This window comes from Mesoplodon mirus (assembly GCF_964341445.2).
Source record: "Mesoplodon mirus genome assembly, chromosome: 3".
NCBI lineage: Eukaryota > Metazoa > Chordata > Mammalia > Artiodactyla > Ziphiidae > Mesoplodon > Mesoplodon mirus.
Genome location: NC_138978.1, coordinates 178,909,810 through 178,930,257, shown reverse-complemented (window position 1 = coordinate 178,930,257; position 20,448 = coordinate 178,909,810). Strand labels below are relative to the sequence as shown.

The 20,448-nt window shown below is 46.1% G+C and overlaps 1 protein-coding gene across 3 annotated transcripts in view; it reads right to left on the bottom strand.

The window, feature by feature from the left end:
• The window catches only part of SUSD4 (sushi domain containing 4), a 176,379-nt gene that overhangs the window by 119,739 nt on the left and 36,192 nt on the right, over positions 1-20,448 (bottom strand). Inside the window, exons 1-2 of one of the 3 annotated variants that reach the window (XM_082613262.1) lie at positions 10,751-10,862; positions 9,014-9,184 (exon numbers count right to left, since the gene is read on the bottom strand). The exons of 1 other annotated variant lie outside the window; for it this stretch is intronic. In XM_082613262.1, coding sequence (XP_082469388.1) covers positions 9,014-9,149 — 136 coding nt within the window. In that variant the 5' untranslated portion in view covers positions 9,150-9,184; positions 10,751-10,862. Of the gene's footprint in view, positions 1-9,013; positions 9,185-9,775; positions 9,863-10,750; positions 10,863-20,448 lie in introns of those variants that run through there. One more of the 3 variants, XM_082613263.1, reaches the window with a different exon arrangement.

Below are 20,448 nucleotides of genomic sequence, written 5' to 3'. Positions count from 1 at the left end.
AAATCCATTTGTGGAGACCAGGCATTCACTGGACGTGCTCACACTTGTGTACACCCATAGCCCCCTGCCCTCCTGGGGCTGCTTGTGGCTTTACCCCACGGTGAATTAATGGAGGCTCACCCACCACAGTGCTCCCAAGTTTACTGGCATCGCCAGACAATGTCAAGAATTATTTTGTTTTACTTCTCTGATGTTCCCAGTTTACCTTGTTTCAGATTAATAGAGCAGTTACAATACTCTCAATGAAGAAGCTATTTTACAATGCACTTTCAATTCCAGTTTGTGAGCAAGTCACTTAATTATTTCTATTTGTTTTTCTTCCTGAGTGGATCATTTCTTCTGTCTTAGAATAGTAGAGCAATCTTTTTCTTAAAGAAGAAATACTGGGCCAAATTCTTCCTTAAAACTTAGTGTCTTGGGCTTCCCTGGTGGTGCAGTGGTTAGGAAACCGCCTGCCAATGCAGGAGACACGGGTTCGAGCCCTGGTCCAGGAAGATCCCACATGCCGTGGAGCAACCAAGCCCGCAAGCCACAACTGCTGAGCCTGCGCGCCACGACTGCTGAGGCCCACGCACCTGGAGCCCGTACTCCACAAGGGGAGAGGCCGCCGCAGTGAGAAGCCTGCGCAGCGCGGCGAGAAGCGGCCCCCGCTCGACACAACTAGAGAAAGCCCGCGTGCAGCAACGAAGACCCAATGCAGCCAAAAATAAATAAATACATAAATAAATAAATTTATAAAAAAAAAAAACTTAGTGTCTTCAGCTCATACCATCAAACACAAACATCTTCCTGGACAGTAGAGGAAACAGCGCTCAGATCTCATCAAATATCAAACCTTATTCTTACTTCAAAGCTGTTGAGGGAACTTTTCGACATGCTCATGATCCTCAGCTATAATCTTTCTTTTTATCTTTTGATATGTACTAATTAGATTATCATCTACATCGTATAAATGAAAAGACAGGTTTAAAGGCTGGCCCAGAACGACAAAGAGATAAGTCTCGACCAATAGGCCTGGCTGCTTATCCATCTTTGTCTATTTGTGGGACCTTAGGAGATCAACTTCCCAGAGAATGTTTCTTCAAATTAAAAAAAGAGAGAGAGAAAGAGAGAGGAAAATCAAAATCTCTTCATTTCACTGGGTTATTAAGACAATTAAAGGTGGTGATACATGTAAAAACACCTTGCAAACCATAACACTCTAAGCACATATTAGCTAAAGTTATTATTAGTGCTTGACGACATGGCATGGAAAAGGACCCCTCCAAGGAAGGCTATCTCATTGGGAACAATAAATAGGAGGGGATGGTGATGGCCTGACAGTCACTAAGGCTATCTCATTGAGGACAATAAACAGGAGGGGATGGTGATTGTCTGACAGTCACTAAGGCTATCTCATTGGGGACAATAAACAGGAGGGGATGGTGATGGTCTGACAGTCACTAACGGAAGGCCCCAGAGACCAGCCATTTGTTTTCACACCCTTCCCTCCTCAGGGCAGGTGAGACTCAGAGCATATCTCATTCATTCTGACCCTCTTCCTCAGACAGTCACAAAGAGAATGGAATTGAAATAAAACACATCCTGATAGGTTCATGAGTTTCTAGCCCCTTCCCTCTCTCCATTCGGAGCTCAAGATTTAGGCACTATGGCCCTCACTTTTTCTCGAGTTGAGAGATTCTGCTGCTGTTGTTGATTTGCTTATATATTTTCTGCTTTGGAGTCACGACACAAAAGAGCACCCCTGGGAATGCAAATCAAAACCACAATGAAAAACCACCTTACACCTGTCAGAACGGCTATCGTCAAAAAGATAACAAATATTAATATATTAATAGTATAGCACAGAGAACTCTTCTCAATACTCTGTAATGACCTACATGGGAAAAGAATCTAAAAAAGAGTGGCTATGTGTATATGTATAACTGATTCACTTTGCTGTACAGCAGAAACTAATACAACATTTTTAATCAAATATAATCCAATAAACATTTTTTTTAAAAAGACAACAAATAATAAGCGTTGGTGAAGATGTAGAGAAAAGGGAACCCTTGCACACTGTTGGTGGGAATGTAAACTGGTGTAGCCACCATGGGAAACAGCACAGAGGTTCCTCAAAAAATTAAAAATAGAATTACCATATGATCCAGCTATTCCACTCCTGGGCATATATCCAAAGAAAATGAAAACACTAATTTGAAAAGATATATGCACCCCCCATGTTCATAACAGCATTATTTATAATAGCCAAGATACAGAAGCAACCTTAATGTCTATCAAGAGATGAATGGATAAAGAAGATGTGGTATACATATACAACGGACTATTACTCAGCCATAAAAAAGAATGAAATTTTGCCATTTGGAACAACATGGATAAGCCTAGAGGATATTGTGCTTAGTGAAGTAAGTCAGACAGAGAGAGACAAACACTGCATGTTTTCACTTATATGTGGAATTTAAAAAATAAAACAAATGAGTGTAACAAAACAGAAACAGACACAGATACAGAGAACAAACAAGTGGTTACCAGTGAGGGGAGGGGCACAATAGGGGAAGGGGATTAAGAGGTACAAACTACTATGTATAAAATAAATAAGAGGGACTTCCCTGGTGGTCCAGTGGTAAAGAATCCCTCTTACAAGGCAGGGGACACAGGTTTGATCCCTGGTCAGGGAACTAAGATCCCACACGCCTCGGGGCAACTAGACCCTTGCACCAAAACTACTGAGCTCGCGTGTCTCAACTAGAGAGCCTGCGTGCTGCAAACTACAGAACCCACGTGCCCTGGAGCCTGCGTGCCGCAACTAGAGAGAAGCCCGCGCGCTGCAAGGAAAGATCCCGCATGCCTCAACAAAGATCCCGCGTGCTGCAACTAAGACCTGATGTAGCAAAAAATAAATAAATAAATAATTTAAAAATAAAATTAAATAAATAAGATACAAGGATGTAATGTACAGCACAGGGAATAAAGCCAGTATTTTATAACAAACTTAAATGAAGTATAATCTTAAAAACTATCAAATCACTATGTTATACACCTGAAACTAATGTAACATTGTATATCAACTATACTTTAATTGAAAAAAAGAGTTCTCTTATTCCAAGGTGGGGTAGGCCACAGTTCCAAAATATTTGATAACTGTGGCTTAAAGAGAAATATTTGGGTTGAAATACAAAAAGCAAAAAAATGCATTTAGAGATTAGCATTTCCACGCCTACGGAGAAAGTTTACAATTAAAAGGATAATATGGGTCACCATGCCTTACTATCGGGGTGGCCCTGAGCAATAATAGTTCCTACTTCGTAGAGCTGTCATGAGGATTAAATGACTTAATATATGTAAATGAGGAGAACACCATTGGCACAGAGTAAGCACTGTCTAAAGGTTTGCCATTAGTATTATTACAACAATTGACAAATTTTTATCAATCACTCGGGTGTTGGCCAATTTAAAACTTGTCCCCCCCAAAAATAAAATAAAATAAATAAAACTTGTCCCATCTTTTTCCAATCTTTCACGGTTAGCAACAGTTGACAGTTTGTTCTTGTGAGAATGGACCAATAAATCAACAAAATGTTGTATCTGATCCATGAGAATATACATCTGATGCATCTGTCCTAAGTGCTGTGGTTGGTTTTGGCGAAATGCGACTGTGTTTATAAACAAATTAGAAGACCTATTTTTCTTCCCCTTTCTTTCCCTCAATTCAGAGACAATGATCCCAATGACCTCTTTAGACATATTGTTACTAAGTGTGGTTATTTCAATTATCAAACACCAAATGAGCTTGCAAAATAAGACAAGGATAAAAGAAGTCTGGAAAAATCACCTTCCTCTTCAGTAGCAAGAAATAACACTAAATTTTCAATTGAATTAAAAATGTACCTGAAGAGAACAGTTTGATGCGTTCAAACTTTCAAGAAGAAACCAGCCCTTACCCGTCACTTTCCTAAGGATCAAGGACTACATTCCCTTGCCTTCGTATCCCCAGGGCATGCAACAGACACTCACAGAAGATGGATGAATAGACGGAAAACACAGAGCTGGCTTTTACCCCCAGTGTTCAGAACCCATCGAATTCCTATAAGCACAGAGTTAAAGAATGTTAGTGATACGGAAGGAATTGAGCTCAGGAGAAGTTACACAAGTTGCGCAAAGCCGCGTAGCTATGTAACGGCAGAGACTGAACTTGACCTATCGCCCCTATAAAGAACACGGGGCTCTCAAGCTGTACCAGAGCTTCCCAGCTAAGGGCAAGTCTCCGGGGCCTTCCGGAAGCTTTTGAAATATGCCTCTGCCACCAGGAAAAGCGTCACATGGGTGCTTTTCTGTACGTATCTAATCAATACTTACTGGAGAGCAATCTTCACCTACACTCTTTGTTACTCCCAGGAATTAAAGAACCACTGACTCTCTCTCCAGCTTGCCACTTCAGGCCTCTGAGATGAGAGATTCGCTACCTGTGGTATGAAGTCCTTCTCCTGTCTCCCAAGGCTTTCCGATTTCACCTCGGGGATAAATCAAAAGCGTTTCCATGCTGCTTATATTAGAGTGGCCTTTTGTTGAAGAAACGTGCTTTATAATTTGAGGCGCTGGGACTTTTGTTTACAGACTGAATTAAGGACAGGTTGAAACTGTGGCTTTTAGACATAACATTGCAGGAGAAGCTTACGCTCTACCGTGTAAGAACTCTTTCTCAAACTCCAAGAGACTGGCACCTCCAAATCCGTGAGCTGGGCAGACAGCATTTGTTCCCGCCTGCTGGCACACAGCTCAATGCTACAGCCACACGGCCCAAACAAGACGTCCAGGAGCCTAAGCCAGCGGTTCTAGAGCCACAGCTCTGATGTGCAGACAGGGCAGCCCAACGGGGAGTGCCCTGGGTCAGAGACGTGGAAGCAGAGAAAGGAAACGGAGCATAGCTCAGATGGTATTATGTTCCTGCTCTAAACCCTTCAGTGGTTCCCACTGCCTGCTGTGCGACACTCGGAATCCTCACGGAGGCTTATGATTGGGTCCCAATCTATTTATTCCTCCTCCTTACCTACTGGTTCCCTGCAGGTCTACCATGTTCTAGACGACCCAGACTGTTCTGTCTCCATTGAACAGTTCAATGATGTCACCACCTCCATACCTCTGCACAAGGCGTCTCTCCCCTGAGAGGCTCCAACCACTCCCTCCCTCAGATCTCATCCTGAGTGCCCCCTCTTCTCTAGAACCTTTCCTGAGTTCTCCTCCAACCTCCCAGGCCTCCTCCAAGTGGAAGTGGCCTCAATTGCCATGACACTCTTGTAGTACTTTTGTAACCGCCCATGGTAATTATTTTCTAAACGGTGTGGCAGCAATTGGGAATGTTTTTTCTTGCTGTCAGTCAGCATTAGCTGAGCATCTTCTGTGTGTCAGATGCTGTGTTGGGTGCCTGGGACATGAAAATAAATAAAGTCAAGGTTCTTGCCTTCAGTGGGTTTATGCTCTAGTGGACGAGATGACACTAGGACAAAGGGTTATACCTAGTGCAGGGGGGAAATGAAATATGAAAGAGATGATGGCATTTTAAGTTGGGTCTTAAAGAGAAATGTGCCCACTGGGCAAAAAATAGAGAGGAAGGAAGGGTTCTTCTAGGGAATAAGGACATTATATACAGGAGTGCTTGTCACAGGTTTTACTGAATGAATAAAACAAAGGCCGGGAAGGTTACAGGTTGGTTAGCCCCCTGCTCACTACTGTCTATATTTACTGAGCATGTTCAGGACTCCCATCCCTCACAGCAACCCAGGAAATTAGGCAGCATCATCCTCATTTTATGGATGAGAAAACTGAGGCTTCCAAGGCCCAAAGCCCCAAAGCTATCAAGTAGCAGAGCGTGGCCGGTGTTCCTGATACTATAAGGTTGTACTAATGAGTTCGCCTTCAAGGACCTAAATATAAAGCAAACTCTTAGCTCTCTTCCTCTGAGCCTGGGTGGACCACTCCAGGCAGACCTCAAATACCCAAAAACCATCTCAGGGAACACATACTGCAAGGGAAGAAGAGAGAAGCGGCCGAAGCTGTGCTGCGTGCAGATTCTGGGAACAGCGAGGCCCTATGTCTCCCTATAAACTTGATGTTACTCCTCTCATGGTATATGGTTTTAGTGCCCCCAAATGTGGGCCCTCTTTCCTAATATATAAACGGCAACCTGGAAAGAGCCATCCAAAAGTCACCTCAGGCCAACTCAGGCTCATTAAAGCTCCCTTAGGGCTCCGAGAATTGAATTGAACCTCTGGCTTTCTAGGAGAAAGCACTTCGTTTTTGACAGAATTCTTTCCCCCCCTTTTCTTCATCTGATCATTTTCTCAATTTTTCCCTTTCTAGTTCAGGCTTTTTCTGTAACTCCTGTATTGGGCACATGCTCTTCTTTTTTTTTTTTCCTCCTAGCTGAGACTATTATATCTTGCTATTGTCATCTTCCTTTTCCATTGAAAGCAATCAAAAATGAAAATCCACATTTCAGAACAGTGTCTATTAAATAGCACCTTTTCATGGTTGGAAAAAAAAAAAAAAGAGCACTCTCTGAGGGCTGAGTTTCAGTTCTGTGTCTCACCTAAAGATTAGACACTTGGGTGAGACTTCTGACTTTTCACAGGCCATTTGTATTTGGGTATTTGAGAGAGACGGCAGAAAGTCTGGAGTCAGAACCAACTTGTTTTAAGGAATTCTTCGTCGAAAGCATTGCTAACCAAAGTGTGGTCCTGGGACCAGTAGCGACTGCATCACTTGTGAGCTTGTTGGGAACGGAGACTCTCAGGCTCACCCCAGACCAGCTGAACCAGAATCTGCCGTTTTGCAAGATCCCAAGTGATTCGTAAGCACATTAAAATTTTAGAAGCACTGGTCTAGAATTAAAATGAATTTGCTTTAATGAAACCATCCTGTAGCCTCCACGTGGATTTCTTTCCTAAGAAAGAAATCTCTGTACAGTGGACTCCATAGAACATCCTCCACCGCGCTTTTCCACCCAAATTGTTTATACATGGAAGAATTTTGAAATGATAAATCATCTTCCAGAAATCACACTCAGCCTGAGGGAGTTCCAGATGACACAAAGCTGATGGCCAGCCTTTCTGCAGCGTGTGGGAACTAAGAAGGGAGAGGTAACAAGCAACCCTCGTCCCGCCTTCTTTAAGGCCCTGGATCTTTTTGTTGATATCTTTGCCTCTCGGAAGAGGGGAGTAAAAGACGTGTTGTACAACCGCACGGGTGACTAATGTGAGACTGAGGGGGCTGTGCTGTGTACTGAGCTCTGAGATCCTTGAGTGGGGGGATGCTCTGTAAACACAAATGGCAGAACCAAGGGCCAACCAAGTCCAGGCTGTGCTCAGACCTCACACTTCCAATAACAACAGTCAAGACACACACAGATGAACCCTGACTAACCTGTCATCTACACTGGAGAAAGGAACAGAGAGGAGGGAGAATCACGTGCACCTGGTTTAAGGAAAGGACAGCTAGAACTGAAGGCAAGAAAAGGGAAGAGGGGAGGGGATGACCAGGCCCTGCTCGAGGCTGTCCTGTCCACCTGGTCCCAGTCACCCTCCAAGTGGAGCTAAAGCTCACGGGCGGACAGAGGCTGTGACCAGAGCCCTGGCAGGCCACACAGGTGCTGGCCTGGCATCCCACTTGACCTTGTCCTCTATGAAGAGGACACCTGCCTCAGAGACATTTCTATAAAAAAAAAGGAGCACCAAAAAAGTTATCCCTTGTTGAAAAACCAAAACCGGGTCCCCCATCCAAAGTGAGTGTTTTCTCTCTAATTCCGATAAACACGCACATCACAGGAAGCTCCTTTAGACTCCTGGCATCTTTCAGACCTCTAAGTGCAATGCCTGGGTTATTGATTCCTCTGTGTTAAAGCCCAACTTGGTAGTGCCCTCCCCCACTTCTACTAATTTTTCACTCATTATTTCCATCCTCACCTTTGAATTCTCTAAAACGGCAATATTTTAAAACACTAAAATGGTTTACTTGTATCAATCAATACCTGCTTTTCCACCAATTATAATTTATTTGTAGATTAACAGTTTTTCAGCTCCAGAAACATGATTCTGTCCTTTTAATATGCCCACATCAGCAAGCTCTCACAGGAAATCTGGAATGGACAGCAAAGAGCAGTGGTGGCAGAAAGACCCTTAGGCTCTGAAATTCAGACAGGAATGCCATCCATCTTCCTCTACCACAACCAAAAGATAGCCCTCCCCCCCAGAACCGAATACGTCAGAGATCAGCCGCCTCTGAGAACTGAGGCTCTGAATTTGATTTCAGCTAACTTCCACTTCATAGAAAAGCACTCGACTTTATTCCCCCTGTAATTCAGACCTGGATAAGCCAAGCAGTTCTCCAGAAACACATCTGAAGGAACACCTCTGCATCCCCTCCCACCGCCAACATGCACGGGCATGCCTGAACACATCACCTCCCAAGGCAAAGAGAAAGTTAACTTTCAAATAAAGCTGTCCTGCAGCCAGTCTGGTCACATTTCCAGACCCTTAACATTCACAAAGGTGGTTCTTGCAACTCTGGCCTAAATCCAGAAGCTGAAAACTGACCTCTCCCTGCTGAGGGCACAGACCAGGGTCAAAGGTCCACAAACACACGTTTGCCACAGATACACCACTTTCTTTCTTTCTTTCTCTCTCTCTCTCTCCCTCTCTCTCTCTCTCTTTTGGCCAAAGTGAGAATAATGGGCCAGGCTTATTGTCTTTCCTTCGGAGAAGCCAGGATGGGCGGCTGGTGGGAAGCTCCAGACAGAATGTGGGTGTGTGAATCTATGCAGGCTCCACAGAGGAATTTTCTGGGAATTCCAGGGGTTTTGAAGAAGGGTGGTCTCAGGCTGGGACACAGGGGCTCCTCGGATTCTCGGGTACCCCAGAAGTGTGGGGTGTAGGGGGGGCGGAGTGGTAAGGCTATCCTGCCAGCCAGGCTCCCCTTCCCTGCCGTCCCAGGCCCTCCCCGCCACGGCGGGGTCACTCACCGCCCGTGAGCTGTGCAGGGCCGAAGCACAGCGCCAGCTGAAACCACAGGATCACGGCCAAGAGTCTCTGGGGGGACTGAGGCTGCTGCTGCTCTAGAAATCCATCTCCATTGCTCGGGTTCATTCCATGATACATCTTTCATCCACAGAGGGCATCCGGCTTGCAAGAGTCTGCAACCAGGAGCGAACACGACGATACCCCAGGCTGCCGGGGCGCCGGGGGCCACGCTCCCCCTCCTCCGCCCTGGGACCGGGACCCTCGGCTTCCCCTGCTCCTTCCCCATTCCTCCCCCGCGCGGCCCCCGCCCCCTTTCCCACTGCGAGCTCCCCTCGCTTCTCCCCAGAGCGGGGTACACTGAGTAACAGCCGCCGCGGGATGCTGCGCGTGCGGGAGGGATGGAGGAGGGGAGGGAGGGCAGGGGTTAGCGCACATTGGCTCCGCGCCGGTCCCCCGGATTCAGCGGCTGTGACCATGACAGGAAAGTCTAAAGCCTTCCAGCCTCTCGGGGCTGAAAAACACTTTTCCCCGGGCCTATACATTTCACTCTTAGGAATCTCACGAGGTGGCACCGGATCCCCCCAGCTACTTCTCTGGTTTTCCCCAGGATGGGGATGGGTCCTACTGCCCAGTCCCCAGTGAGATTTCTCTGCGCTGTCAAAAAATTCCTCCCTCAGGGAGCAGAACCAGGCACCAACTCCCCCTCCTCGGCCTGCGAGCGCCTCCCCGGGATGGAAAGCCCCTTCCGGGGCTCTCGGTCTTACCTGTGGGTCTCATGCATGCAGCTTCCTTCCCTCCTCCGCCTCCTCCCCCTGCCAGTCTAACCCGCATCTGTGCGCGACCTCTGCTGCCGCCGCTGCGCGAGCGAGCGAGACGGAAGCCTCGGCGGCGGCGGCGGCGGCGGCGGCGGCGGCGGCGGCAGCGCCCGCGGCGGCGCCCGGCTCCAGCTCCCCCCGCCCGCGCTCTCCCTACCCAGGCTCCGGGAGCGGACGGGTGCGGGAGTTGCGGGGGGGAGGACGGCAGTCCGGCCGCGCGCCCCCGAGGAGGCACCCGCGCGCCCGCTACCTGAGCTCCCGAGCGCGCGGCGGCGGCGCGGAGAGAGGGAGGGGGCGGAGGCGGGGCGGAGGCGCGCAGCCCGAACATGCACGCGGCGGGCACGCGCCTCCGCAGACCCAGCCAGCGCCGCGGCTGGGGAAGGGGCCCCGCCAGCGCGGGGAGAGGGAAGGGACCCGCCGCTGCCGCAACCAATCGGAAGCCCGCGCGCCTGCACCTGTCGGCACAGGCCTAGGGCCGGGTCGCCCCTTTTCTGGCACAGGACGGCGGTCTCCGCCTGGGCTGCGCGCGAGCCCGGGTGGCCGCCGCGGCCTCCGCGCGGCCTCCGGTGCCCCCAGAGCGCGGCATGGCGCGGGAGAGGGCTCCGCTTTAGGCTGCTGCCGCGGTGGCGGCTCCAGCCCGTGGGACAAGAGTGCACAGCCCGGCCCGTCCCCACCCCAAGACCCTCACCACCGACGGGGTTCACGTGGGTGGGGCGGGGGACAGCCAATTGCCAAAGTCTCTTCCTTTCCTGCGTTTAGCTCTCCGCACCTCACCACATCCCACCAAGCCTCTGCGTGTCCCCTCAGAGCCCGAATGACACTCTTCCCCCTCCCCCGCTCCCTTGATATTTGCCCTTTTGCGAGCCGCAGGCTTGTGCAGGGGGACTCTGAGCCTGTCTGGGAGATGCGCTGGCCCCTCCGAACCTCCGCCTGGCGCGCGCTCTCCTTGCGGGGAGAGGGAGGGTCCTCGGTGCCGCTGCAGAAGGTTGAGTACGGAGGAGGGGGCGGCGGGGGGGTGGGGGGCTTCTGGGGCTGTGGATCGGAACCCAAGGGGGTCGAGGGTGTTTGCCCTCCCAGCCCCCGGTGGAGAGAGTTCGCCTCGTGGGTGTTGTCTCTCTGCGCCTTTTGGTGCCCGAGCCCAGCCCACAGAAGGGTGCAACTCACTCCCCACTGGTTCTGGCCGCCCGCTGGCCCTGCGCAAGACTGGCCGTCCTCGGCCTCTCTGGCTCCGAGGGCCTCCGTCCCAGCCACGGTAGTTAAGGGGTGTGGGCTGATGAGGTGGTGCAGGCAGGCAGCACTTTAGAACCAGCGGCACCCCATTATTCTGTAGCAATTTGTGGATATGAAAACCATGTTTCGGATACCGCCACCAAACCATCCTCTGCTTCCATCGGCTTTCCCCAAATCTCACATACTGATGGTAGTCAGGAAATTACAGCTTTTACTCTGTCGACTCTTACTGTAATTTTAACAAATTCTTTCAGGATAGATTAACTTTTAGTAGATAAATCTAACTCAGCATTTTTTTCTATTTATTTATTTTTGCTTTGTAAAACTGAGATGGCAGCTTTGCATAGAATAAGTTTAAGATTTTTCACTAGCACAAGTTCGTTTCTGCTAAAGCTTGTGCTTTGGGGCTCCAAAATCTTAGTTGGGTACCCATGCTTCCAAGGTCCTATGACTGACCTCTAGAGTTTGAATACTTATGTAATTGTTTTTCTCAGTAAATTTTCTAAAGCTTTCTAATAAGCCATCAAATCAACAAACTCAGAAACATTTGTTGACCATGTGTATGTCTTTACAATCATAAGAGATATGTCTAAGCACTATTGAGACCTGTTCTCCAGCTGATAAGTACAATCCAGTCGTACAGAGAATATCAGGATTGAAAGAAACATCCAAGTTTATCTGGTGCAAACACAGGACCTGTGCTTGAGTCCCCCCTCTGACATTTCTGCTAAGTGGTCATGCAGCCTCATGGAATGCTTGAGGAAGCCTGTAATGTTTGCCCACAGCTCTCTTAGAAAAGCCCTCTTTGTACTGAACTGAAACCTACCTCCCTGAAACGTTTACACACTGGTTCCGGCTCTCCCATCTGGGCCCACACAGCTAGATGGAATTTCTCTTCCTTAAGACAGTGCTTTACCCATTTGGAGATGGCTTTATTCCCCTTAACTCTTCCTTTCTCTGGTTTAAACTTAGCTACTTCGCACAGTGTGACAGTGCCTAGACTCCTCGCCAGCCTTGTAGCCTTTCTCTGGATGGGACCCAGTTTCCCAATGGCCACCCACCCCCAAGCAATCAGAGTTTGTTTCCAGAAGGAGATTCCACATTCACTCTGTGGGTTCTGACCAGCATACGGCAGGACTGGCACATCCTGTATTTTAAAATAATTTGCTTCTATTAATGCAACTTTAGAAGACAAGCATTTGGAGGGCAGGTACAGCACACCATTTTGTTAGCTTTCCACATTATCTCATGTATTAGTTTCTAGGACTGTCATAAAAAATATCACACACTAGGTGTCATAAAACCACAAAGATTTATTTTCTCACAGTTCTGGAGGGCAAAAGTCTGAGATTAAGGTGTCAGTAGGTTTGGTTTCTTCTGAGGCTGCTCTCCTTGGCTTGCAGATGGCCGCCATCTTGCTGTGTGCTCACATGGTCATCCCTCTGTGTGTGCAAGTGTCTGGTGTCTCCCTCTGTGTGCAGGTGTGTGTGTGTCCTAATCTTTTTTATAAGGACACCAGTTATATCGGATTAGAGACCACTCTAACAACCCCATTTTAAGTTTATTCCCTCTTTATAGGCCCTGTCTTGAAATACAGTCACATTCTGAGGTACTGGAGGTTGGGATACTATTCAGTGTCCAGTGTTACACTCATTTTACAGGCGAGGATGCTAAAGACAAAGGAGTTCAGTCCATTTACTCCCGACCACCCAGCCAAGGAAGGCATCAGATTAAATCTAAAGCAGTTCAGTTCCATCCTAATGGTTTTCCCAATACGTCACAGCTATTGCTATGAATACCTTCCACCTCAAGGATTCTAGGCAAGTTGTCCTGAATATTAGGATACAGATTTTTCTCAAGAGGACGAGAATAAGGGTAGATGGAATGCAGGAGAGAGCATGACTTACTTCCTGCTAAATGGGAAAAAACTTAATCTTTCTTCCTGTTTCATATAAAAGTCAATGCCAAAACCAATACCAGTGGGGAGACATGCTGAAGCAAAGCCCCCAGTGTCTCCCTCCCAAACACAGGAGAGCTGAGGGGCTTTTCTGACCTGATTAAAAACTCCACCCCTCCTCGGACTCCACACTTCTCTCAACCCTCCATGAATGATGTTCCTCACTGTTTTCACTCATTTTCCCCTTCCCTCTCCCATCCTCTTACTGCCCCCCACCTTGCCCTAGGATTCTTTTTCAAAACTTACTGAAGCTCTGTCTTCATGGCATAGCCTTTGATTTCATTTTCAGTGGACAATAACATTTCATTCCCAATATATTCATTGAGCACCTACTATGAACTGGGCACTGTACTAGGTGCTGGAGATGCAGTAGTGAACAAAGATGCTAAACCCCCTGCCCTGGAAGAACTCACAGTCTACTTAAGGAACACATGATAAACAAAAGAAGAAAACATTGGGAGTGTTAGATGGTGTGAAGTACTAGACAGAATAATAAATCAGGGAATTTATAGAGGAGATGTGTAGGTTAGAGCACAGGGAGAGTTGTTAAAACAAAGTGATCCAAATATTCAGTAACTTAAATAGAAGTTTCTCTACCTTATGTGAATGTCTTACTATTCTAGGTGGATGGGGCATCTCTGCTCCATAGGGTCATTCAGGGACCCAGATTCCTTCTACCTCATTATTCTGCCATCCTCTAAGACACTGTCCTCATGTGTGGGACTGAAGCTGGGTCACTGATCTGTCTGGGGTCCAGTCTGAGGGAAAGTGATAAGAAAAGGGAATCTAAGGCAAACAATTTCCTTTCAGGCAAGGGAGGCAGGAGTTACACAGAAATTAACTCTCTTACCTATCATTAGTGAGAACCTAGTCACATGATCATATCTAGCTACAGGAGATGCTGGGAAATGTAGTCTTTATGGGGCAAACAGGTGACCAGAGCAAGAAGAGAGTGGACTGAAGGGGTCAGGGGAAACTGGCAGTCTATCACATGTGCTGTGCAAAGATCGAGGCTTAAATTTTTGATAAAGAAGGCAGGGAAGCCCTTACTGGGAAGGTAACATTTAAGTAAAAACCTGAAGGAGTGAGCTATGCAGTTTTCTGAGAGAAAAGCATTTCCAGGCAAGGGGAGAACAGATGCAATGTCCCTGAGGCAGGAGCATGCCTATTGTGGACAGGAAACAGGAAGGATGTCAATGAGGCTGGAGTGAGTGAGTGATGCAGACAACTAGGGTGGCTGAGGTCAGAGAGGTCTCCTACTGAGGTGGACCTTAGAGGCATTGGCAGGGATCTGGTTTTTACTCAGAGTGAGAAGAGAAGCCATTGGAGGTTTGTGAGCAGAGAAAGGACACGATGGCACTTGAACAGGAAGTGTCTGAAAGGATTTATGTCCAGCATGGCATCAACCACACTCTACCACTCTGTGCTCTGTGGCCCTTTCACCCTCCCTCTTGAGCACCTCTCAGCTCCTGTGCCCCTGAACCCCAGAATGCCAGCTTTGAAGGCACACTGCTTCACAGTCCTATCAACCCTCAGTGTCGAAACATTATCTCCACGAAGCACTTCCCACAGTCCACACTTTTTCATTCATCCCAATGTGCTTGCACTTAGCAGACTGGTACTGTGCCTCTGAGTAGATTGTGAGTTCTCTGGGAGCAAGTGTTTCTCTAACTGGTCCACCTGTTGCTAAACACAGAGCCTGGAACACAGTAGAGCAATCAAGAATTATTTTCTGGATTAACTGATTAACAGCAGAAGGAAAGGAGACCTTCCCCACCAATCCTGCCCTGGCATTGAAAACCAGACTGACGTCAGTTGATATTCTTCTCTCTTCTCTCTGGGTTTCCTCAATCCTGCCCATCCAGGAAAACATAGAATCAACCACAACCCATTTAATGAGCTCAGAACATGCTAGAACATAGCTTAGCATTGCACTGGATGCTGGGTTTGAGATCTAGAATTGTCAAAGCATATGATCCACCCACCACCTCTGCCCTGGATGGATAACACACTCAGTGAGGAGACACACTTCCAAGGCTGGAGTGTGGAACAGGATAAAAGTGCTCATTTGGAAATAGAGTTACTATATGATCCAGCAATCCTACTCCTGGGCGTATATCTGGAAAAGACAAAAACTCTAATTTGAAAAGGATACATGAACCCCAACATTCATAGCAGCACTATTTACAATAGGCAAGACATGGAAGCAACCTAAATGCTGATCCACAAATGAATGGATAAAGAAGTGTCGTATATATACAATGGAATATTACACAGCCATAAAAAAGAGTGAAATAATGCCATTTGCAGCAACATGCTGGTACCATGCCAGCACTGTCCCCCTGCCATAGGTCCATCTAGAGATTATCATATTAAGTGAAGTCAGTCAGAGAAAGACAAATATATGATATCTCTTATATGTGGAATCTAAAAAAATGATACAAATGAACTTACTTACAAAACAGAAATAGGCTCACAGACATAGAAAACAAACTTATGATTACCAAAGGAGGGAGGGACAAAATAGGAATTTGGAATTATCAGATACACACTACTATATGTAAAATAGATAAACAACAAGGACCTACTGTATAGCACAGGGAACTATAGTCCATATCTTGTAATAATCTATAATGGGAAATAATCTGAAAAAGAATATATATATATGTGTATATGTATAACTGAATCACTTTGCTGTACACCTGAAACATTGCAAGTCAACTATACTTATATTTTTTTAAGTGTTCATTCAGTCACCTCTCACCCATTCTTCCTCCATTCAAGGTGTATTCTCGGGTACTTGACATGTTTCAGTCATTGTACTAGGTGTGGAGGATACAAAAATATAAAAGACACGATCTTTGTCTTCAACCAGTTTATAACCTATGGAGAGAGTAGAAAAGTAAATCTGCAATTACAGGGTCATGGGCTAAGTGCTAAGATTGTAAAGCAGATAGGATGGAGTGTGCTGGAAAAGGATCCTGGGGGTGACTTCGTATGTTGTATGAGTAGAAGTGTGTGTGTGTGTGTGTGTGTGTGTGTGTGTAAAGGGAAGAAAAGGAAGAGAAGGTGCAGTGAGTTTCCAGGCAGAGAGAACAGCTTGTGTAAAGACCAGGAAGGAGGGGGTGGGGAAAGAGACCAAGTGTAGAATTTAGAAGACAAGTTGGGAAATGCCAAGAAGTAAAAATTCTGAAAAGCACCTGTGCCACACTGAGAAAGGCTTGGAAAGTCATGGAGGGAAGTTTGGTTTGTGTCTGAAGAAAAAGAGAGAAGACTGTGGAGGAGTGGAAATAAATTGGAGAGAGGAGCCAGAATGGACTATTCACCATTGGACCAAAGATTCATGAAAGGTATTCAACATCACTAATTAATGAGAACATGCCAGTTAAAACAACAGATGCTGCTCTCCCCTATCAGATGGACTACAAATATAAGTCTGATAACATCAAGTGTTTGGTGATGATGCAGGGAAAAGGGAATTCCCATATTCTGCCGGTAGGAGTGTAAATTGCTATGTATTAACCATGTCTTTTATTTTCTGTATTCTGATGCTTTGACACCTGGGGCCTTGCTGACCCTGGAGAGATGGCCCTTCCCAGGGCTAAGCAATTCCTAGAGATAGTAAACTAGAGCCCACACACCCCAGTACCTCCTTTATGGTCTCTCACACTTACAGTCACTATCCCCCTGCCATAATCACCCCAGGGCCAGGTACCAGACAACTAGGGACAGCCCCTATGCCTCAGAGCCCACGAAATTATTCAAACTAGCCTATTATAAACTTGTTTACCCACCTCACCCATTCCTTTCCATAAAAACCACACATTCCCCACTGCACCCCTCACTCTCTCTGCCTCCTGACCAGTCCTGGTGCTTCCCTAAGCGGCCCTGCATGATTTGCCATGCCTCCTGCTTCTAGGGAATTGTGAGTATAAAGAAAAACACCTCTTTCCTGACAGTCATTTCCATGTCTACATGTCTTACGGTACCTGATTAAAACAAAGCCTTTGGTGTCCTTAAAACATGCTACACTTAGAGGAGGGTAAACTGCCCTGCAAACGCACCACTCATTATTACCCCCAAAGAAGCCCTGGCAAGTTCACCTCAAACACTTCATCCACTAAGCAAAGATGATGTCAGTACTTACCTCATACAACTGCTGAGAGGCTTAAATGGGATTCCCTAGAAAGCACCTGAAGAGCACCCAGGACCGAGTAAGTACTCAGGCAAGCATGTCCCAGGATGTTCACTGCAGATATTTATGTAATGGTGGAAACTTGGAGACACCCTGAATAATGCAATGACTAAATGAATTGTGGTACAGTCACACTAAGGAACAGTATGTAGTCTTTAGGTATAAACTAGATCTCCATGTAGGACCATGGAGAGCTCTCCAAAACTTTGTTGGGTGAAAGAAGCAAATTGTGGGACAAAATGGACAGTAAGACATGATTTACGGAAAAACAATACCATAGATTTTCTATCAACTAATGTGAATAAGAAGGAAAAATGTCTGAAACCATGCACAGAAGACAGTGGGGTTGCATCTGGGTTGGTGAGAGCAGATGGAATTGTTGGGGAGGATTAATCAAAGAATAGTTTTATTTCTATAATTTATATTTTACTTTCATTATTTAATTTATTTATTTGTATATAATTTTGTTGAGAATACTATTATGTAATGCTTAGATAGTTAGAAGTTAATTTGCAATGCAAAGGAAAAGATAGGAGGGGAAAAAGATAAACATAGAAGAGGAAAAGGTCAGAATGAACCTGGGGCCTAAGGGCATGAAGTTAACTTTGAGAATACCGTGCACTGATGGTATATTTTTTGAAACTAGAGATAATGGAGATCTATCTACATAAGGCATCTTTTTTTTTTTTTCAGTACGCGGGCCTCTCACTGCTGTGGCCTCTCCCGTTGCAGAGCACAGGCTCCGGACGCGCAGGCTCAGCGGCCATGGCTCACGGGCCCAGCCGCTCCGCGGCAGGTGGGATCCTCCCGGACCGGGGCACGAACCCGTGTCCCCTGAATCAGCAGGCGGACTCTCAACCACTGCGCCACCAGGGAAGCCCCATAAGGCATCTTTTGACTGAAGCATTTCCTTGGACAGGAGTGGAGGGATGTCCAGTAAGAACTAACTGCAAAGCTAGTTTGCCATTTTGTAAAAGATCAATGCTGAGCTCCCCTCCTCATAGATTATTGAGATACTGGCTTCCCTTGTCTCTCTCTGGAGCCTTCCTCATTTCATACTCTATCCCTAGCAATGGGTTGGTTGTTTTCCTATAATAATTAGAGTAGGCTAGACTGACATAACCGATAAGCCAAAACAAGTAACAACATAATAGAAGTTCCTTTCTCTTCATAGGACAGTGCAGGGCACTGACGGTGGGGCAGGGATGGGAGAATTAGAGGAAGACATTCAGGACCAGACAGAAGGCAACTTTGTCATCATCAACATGTTTCCAAGAATCTGTGATCACTGCCATTTCATCTGTTTTATAAGATTTAAAGATGGTGAGACCCAACACAATGACACTTGGATAAATGAAAGGCAAAATTCTCTGATAAGAATCTGAACAAGAGCTCTGAACAAGAGAAGATTGCTAGGCAGGGCCACACAGGGGATTGTACCCAGGAACAGAGTAACAGCAGGCTGGGGGTCTAGGGGGCAGCTGATTTATGGCAAGTGGGGTGGGGTTAGCTAGGTTTCATGGTCATCCTGTGGATTGGCTAAGTTGAATAATAACTTGGGGGCGGGGCTCTGGGCATAGGGGTTATCCCTAGTTATCCGGTACCTGACTCTGGGGCAATTAGGGTATATGTTTCATGGCCCCAGAGTGTTAGGGCCCAACAGGTGAAGTGGTTTGGGATGTGGACTTAATCGGCTGTTTAAGAAGGGAAACTGACTGACCAGCCTCTCTTCAGGGCTTCAAAACTGGGACAAGACAGTACAATTAAAAAAAAAAAATTATATCAGCCCATAGAAGAAGGAGGGTAAGGCATAGGGTCCAGGCCTAAAAGTGGTCCACATCTTTTCTGCCCACATTCCATTGGCCAGAATGAGGTCACATGGCCAAATAGTCACATAGTCTCACATAGATGCAAAGGGAGCTGGGAAATGTAGTCCCAGGGACAACCGTTTCTGAAGAAGGAAAGCTCAGATTTCAATGGCCAACTAGCAGGCTGTGCCAAAAGGCTGTAAATGAATCTGAACTCAAATATTTCTTTACTTCTTCCCCCCCACCCCCCCACCCCCCCAGCCCCCGCTTTCTTAATATCTGTTTCACCTGCTTACATGGTAAGCTGCTTCAGAGCAAAGACCATCATGTTCTCCTGCTTTTGATTCTTCCCCAGCAATTATTTCTGCACCCAATGGGCTTCTCACTAAAACAAGTCTCAAGTAATTTCAGTATGCAAATTAGCTGCCACTTCAGAGCCTGGCATAAATATCTGATACTTAGAATATAATTTCAGTTAGTTAAATTTAGATCACTGGGGGGAAAAAAGAACAGCAGCATAAATATTCTCCGGGCCTTTGGCCTTTTTATTTAATTCTGAATTGGGTAAGTCTTCAATAACTGTAAACTTTGACCTCTATATAGCAATAGTTGGTTCTTGGATTAAATCAAACAAGTGTTGCTAACGAGATAGTTTAACAATGTCACATATAGTCAGATTTTCCATTTCAGTTGACTCTTGGGTAAAGGTAAACCAGTGCTTTCAGGAACACTTTCAGTAGTTAATTACATTAAAAATGTTATTTTCCTGACTTTTTTATCTTGTCTCATTTTCTTTCACCTTGCCTTTTTTTCTTGGTTTCTTAAAGACTCTTACCTTTAAAACCACTGTCAACTTAGCATACATATTTTCTTCAGGAAGGCTAACACTTAATGACACCAGGGAAGGGGTGGGAGAAAACAAGCCTCACTATGGAATCACTCGACATTCATCCAGCACTTATTGAGCGCCTAAGGTATGCTGAACACAATGCAAATCCATAAAAATGCAAATGGCTGTCATCTCAGCCTTTAAGAAGCTCACAGTTATGAACCTGAACCTAAACTTTTTCTACATAAAAGTTTTTATTCAGTCACCCATTCATTCAACAGATATATCTTGGGTCCTACTGTGTAGGTTGCTGATCTAGCTACTAGAAATACAGACTTGAACAAAACAAAGATGCCTGCCCTTCTGGAGCTTACATTCAAGGAAAGGAAGGTAGGCAATTACTTATCCCCACTCCCCACCCTTCCAACCTAGAGGTGATTTCCTTTACCTGTGAAGTCCCCTGATACTTTAGTATCTTCTGGCAATTGCTCCTCTCTACCAGAGTTGTTAAAGAGCAGGAACTAGGCCTTAACTTTGATATCCACCATGATGCTAGGACAGGGTTAATAAATGCTTATCAGCTCAATAAATGAATAATGAGTG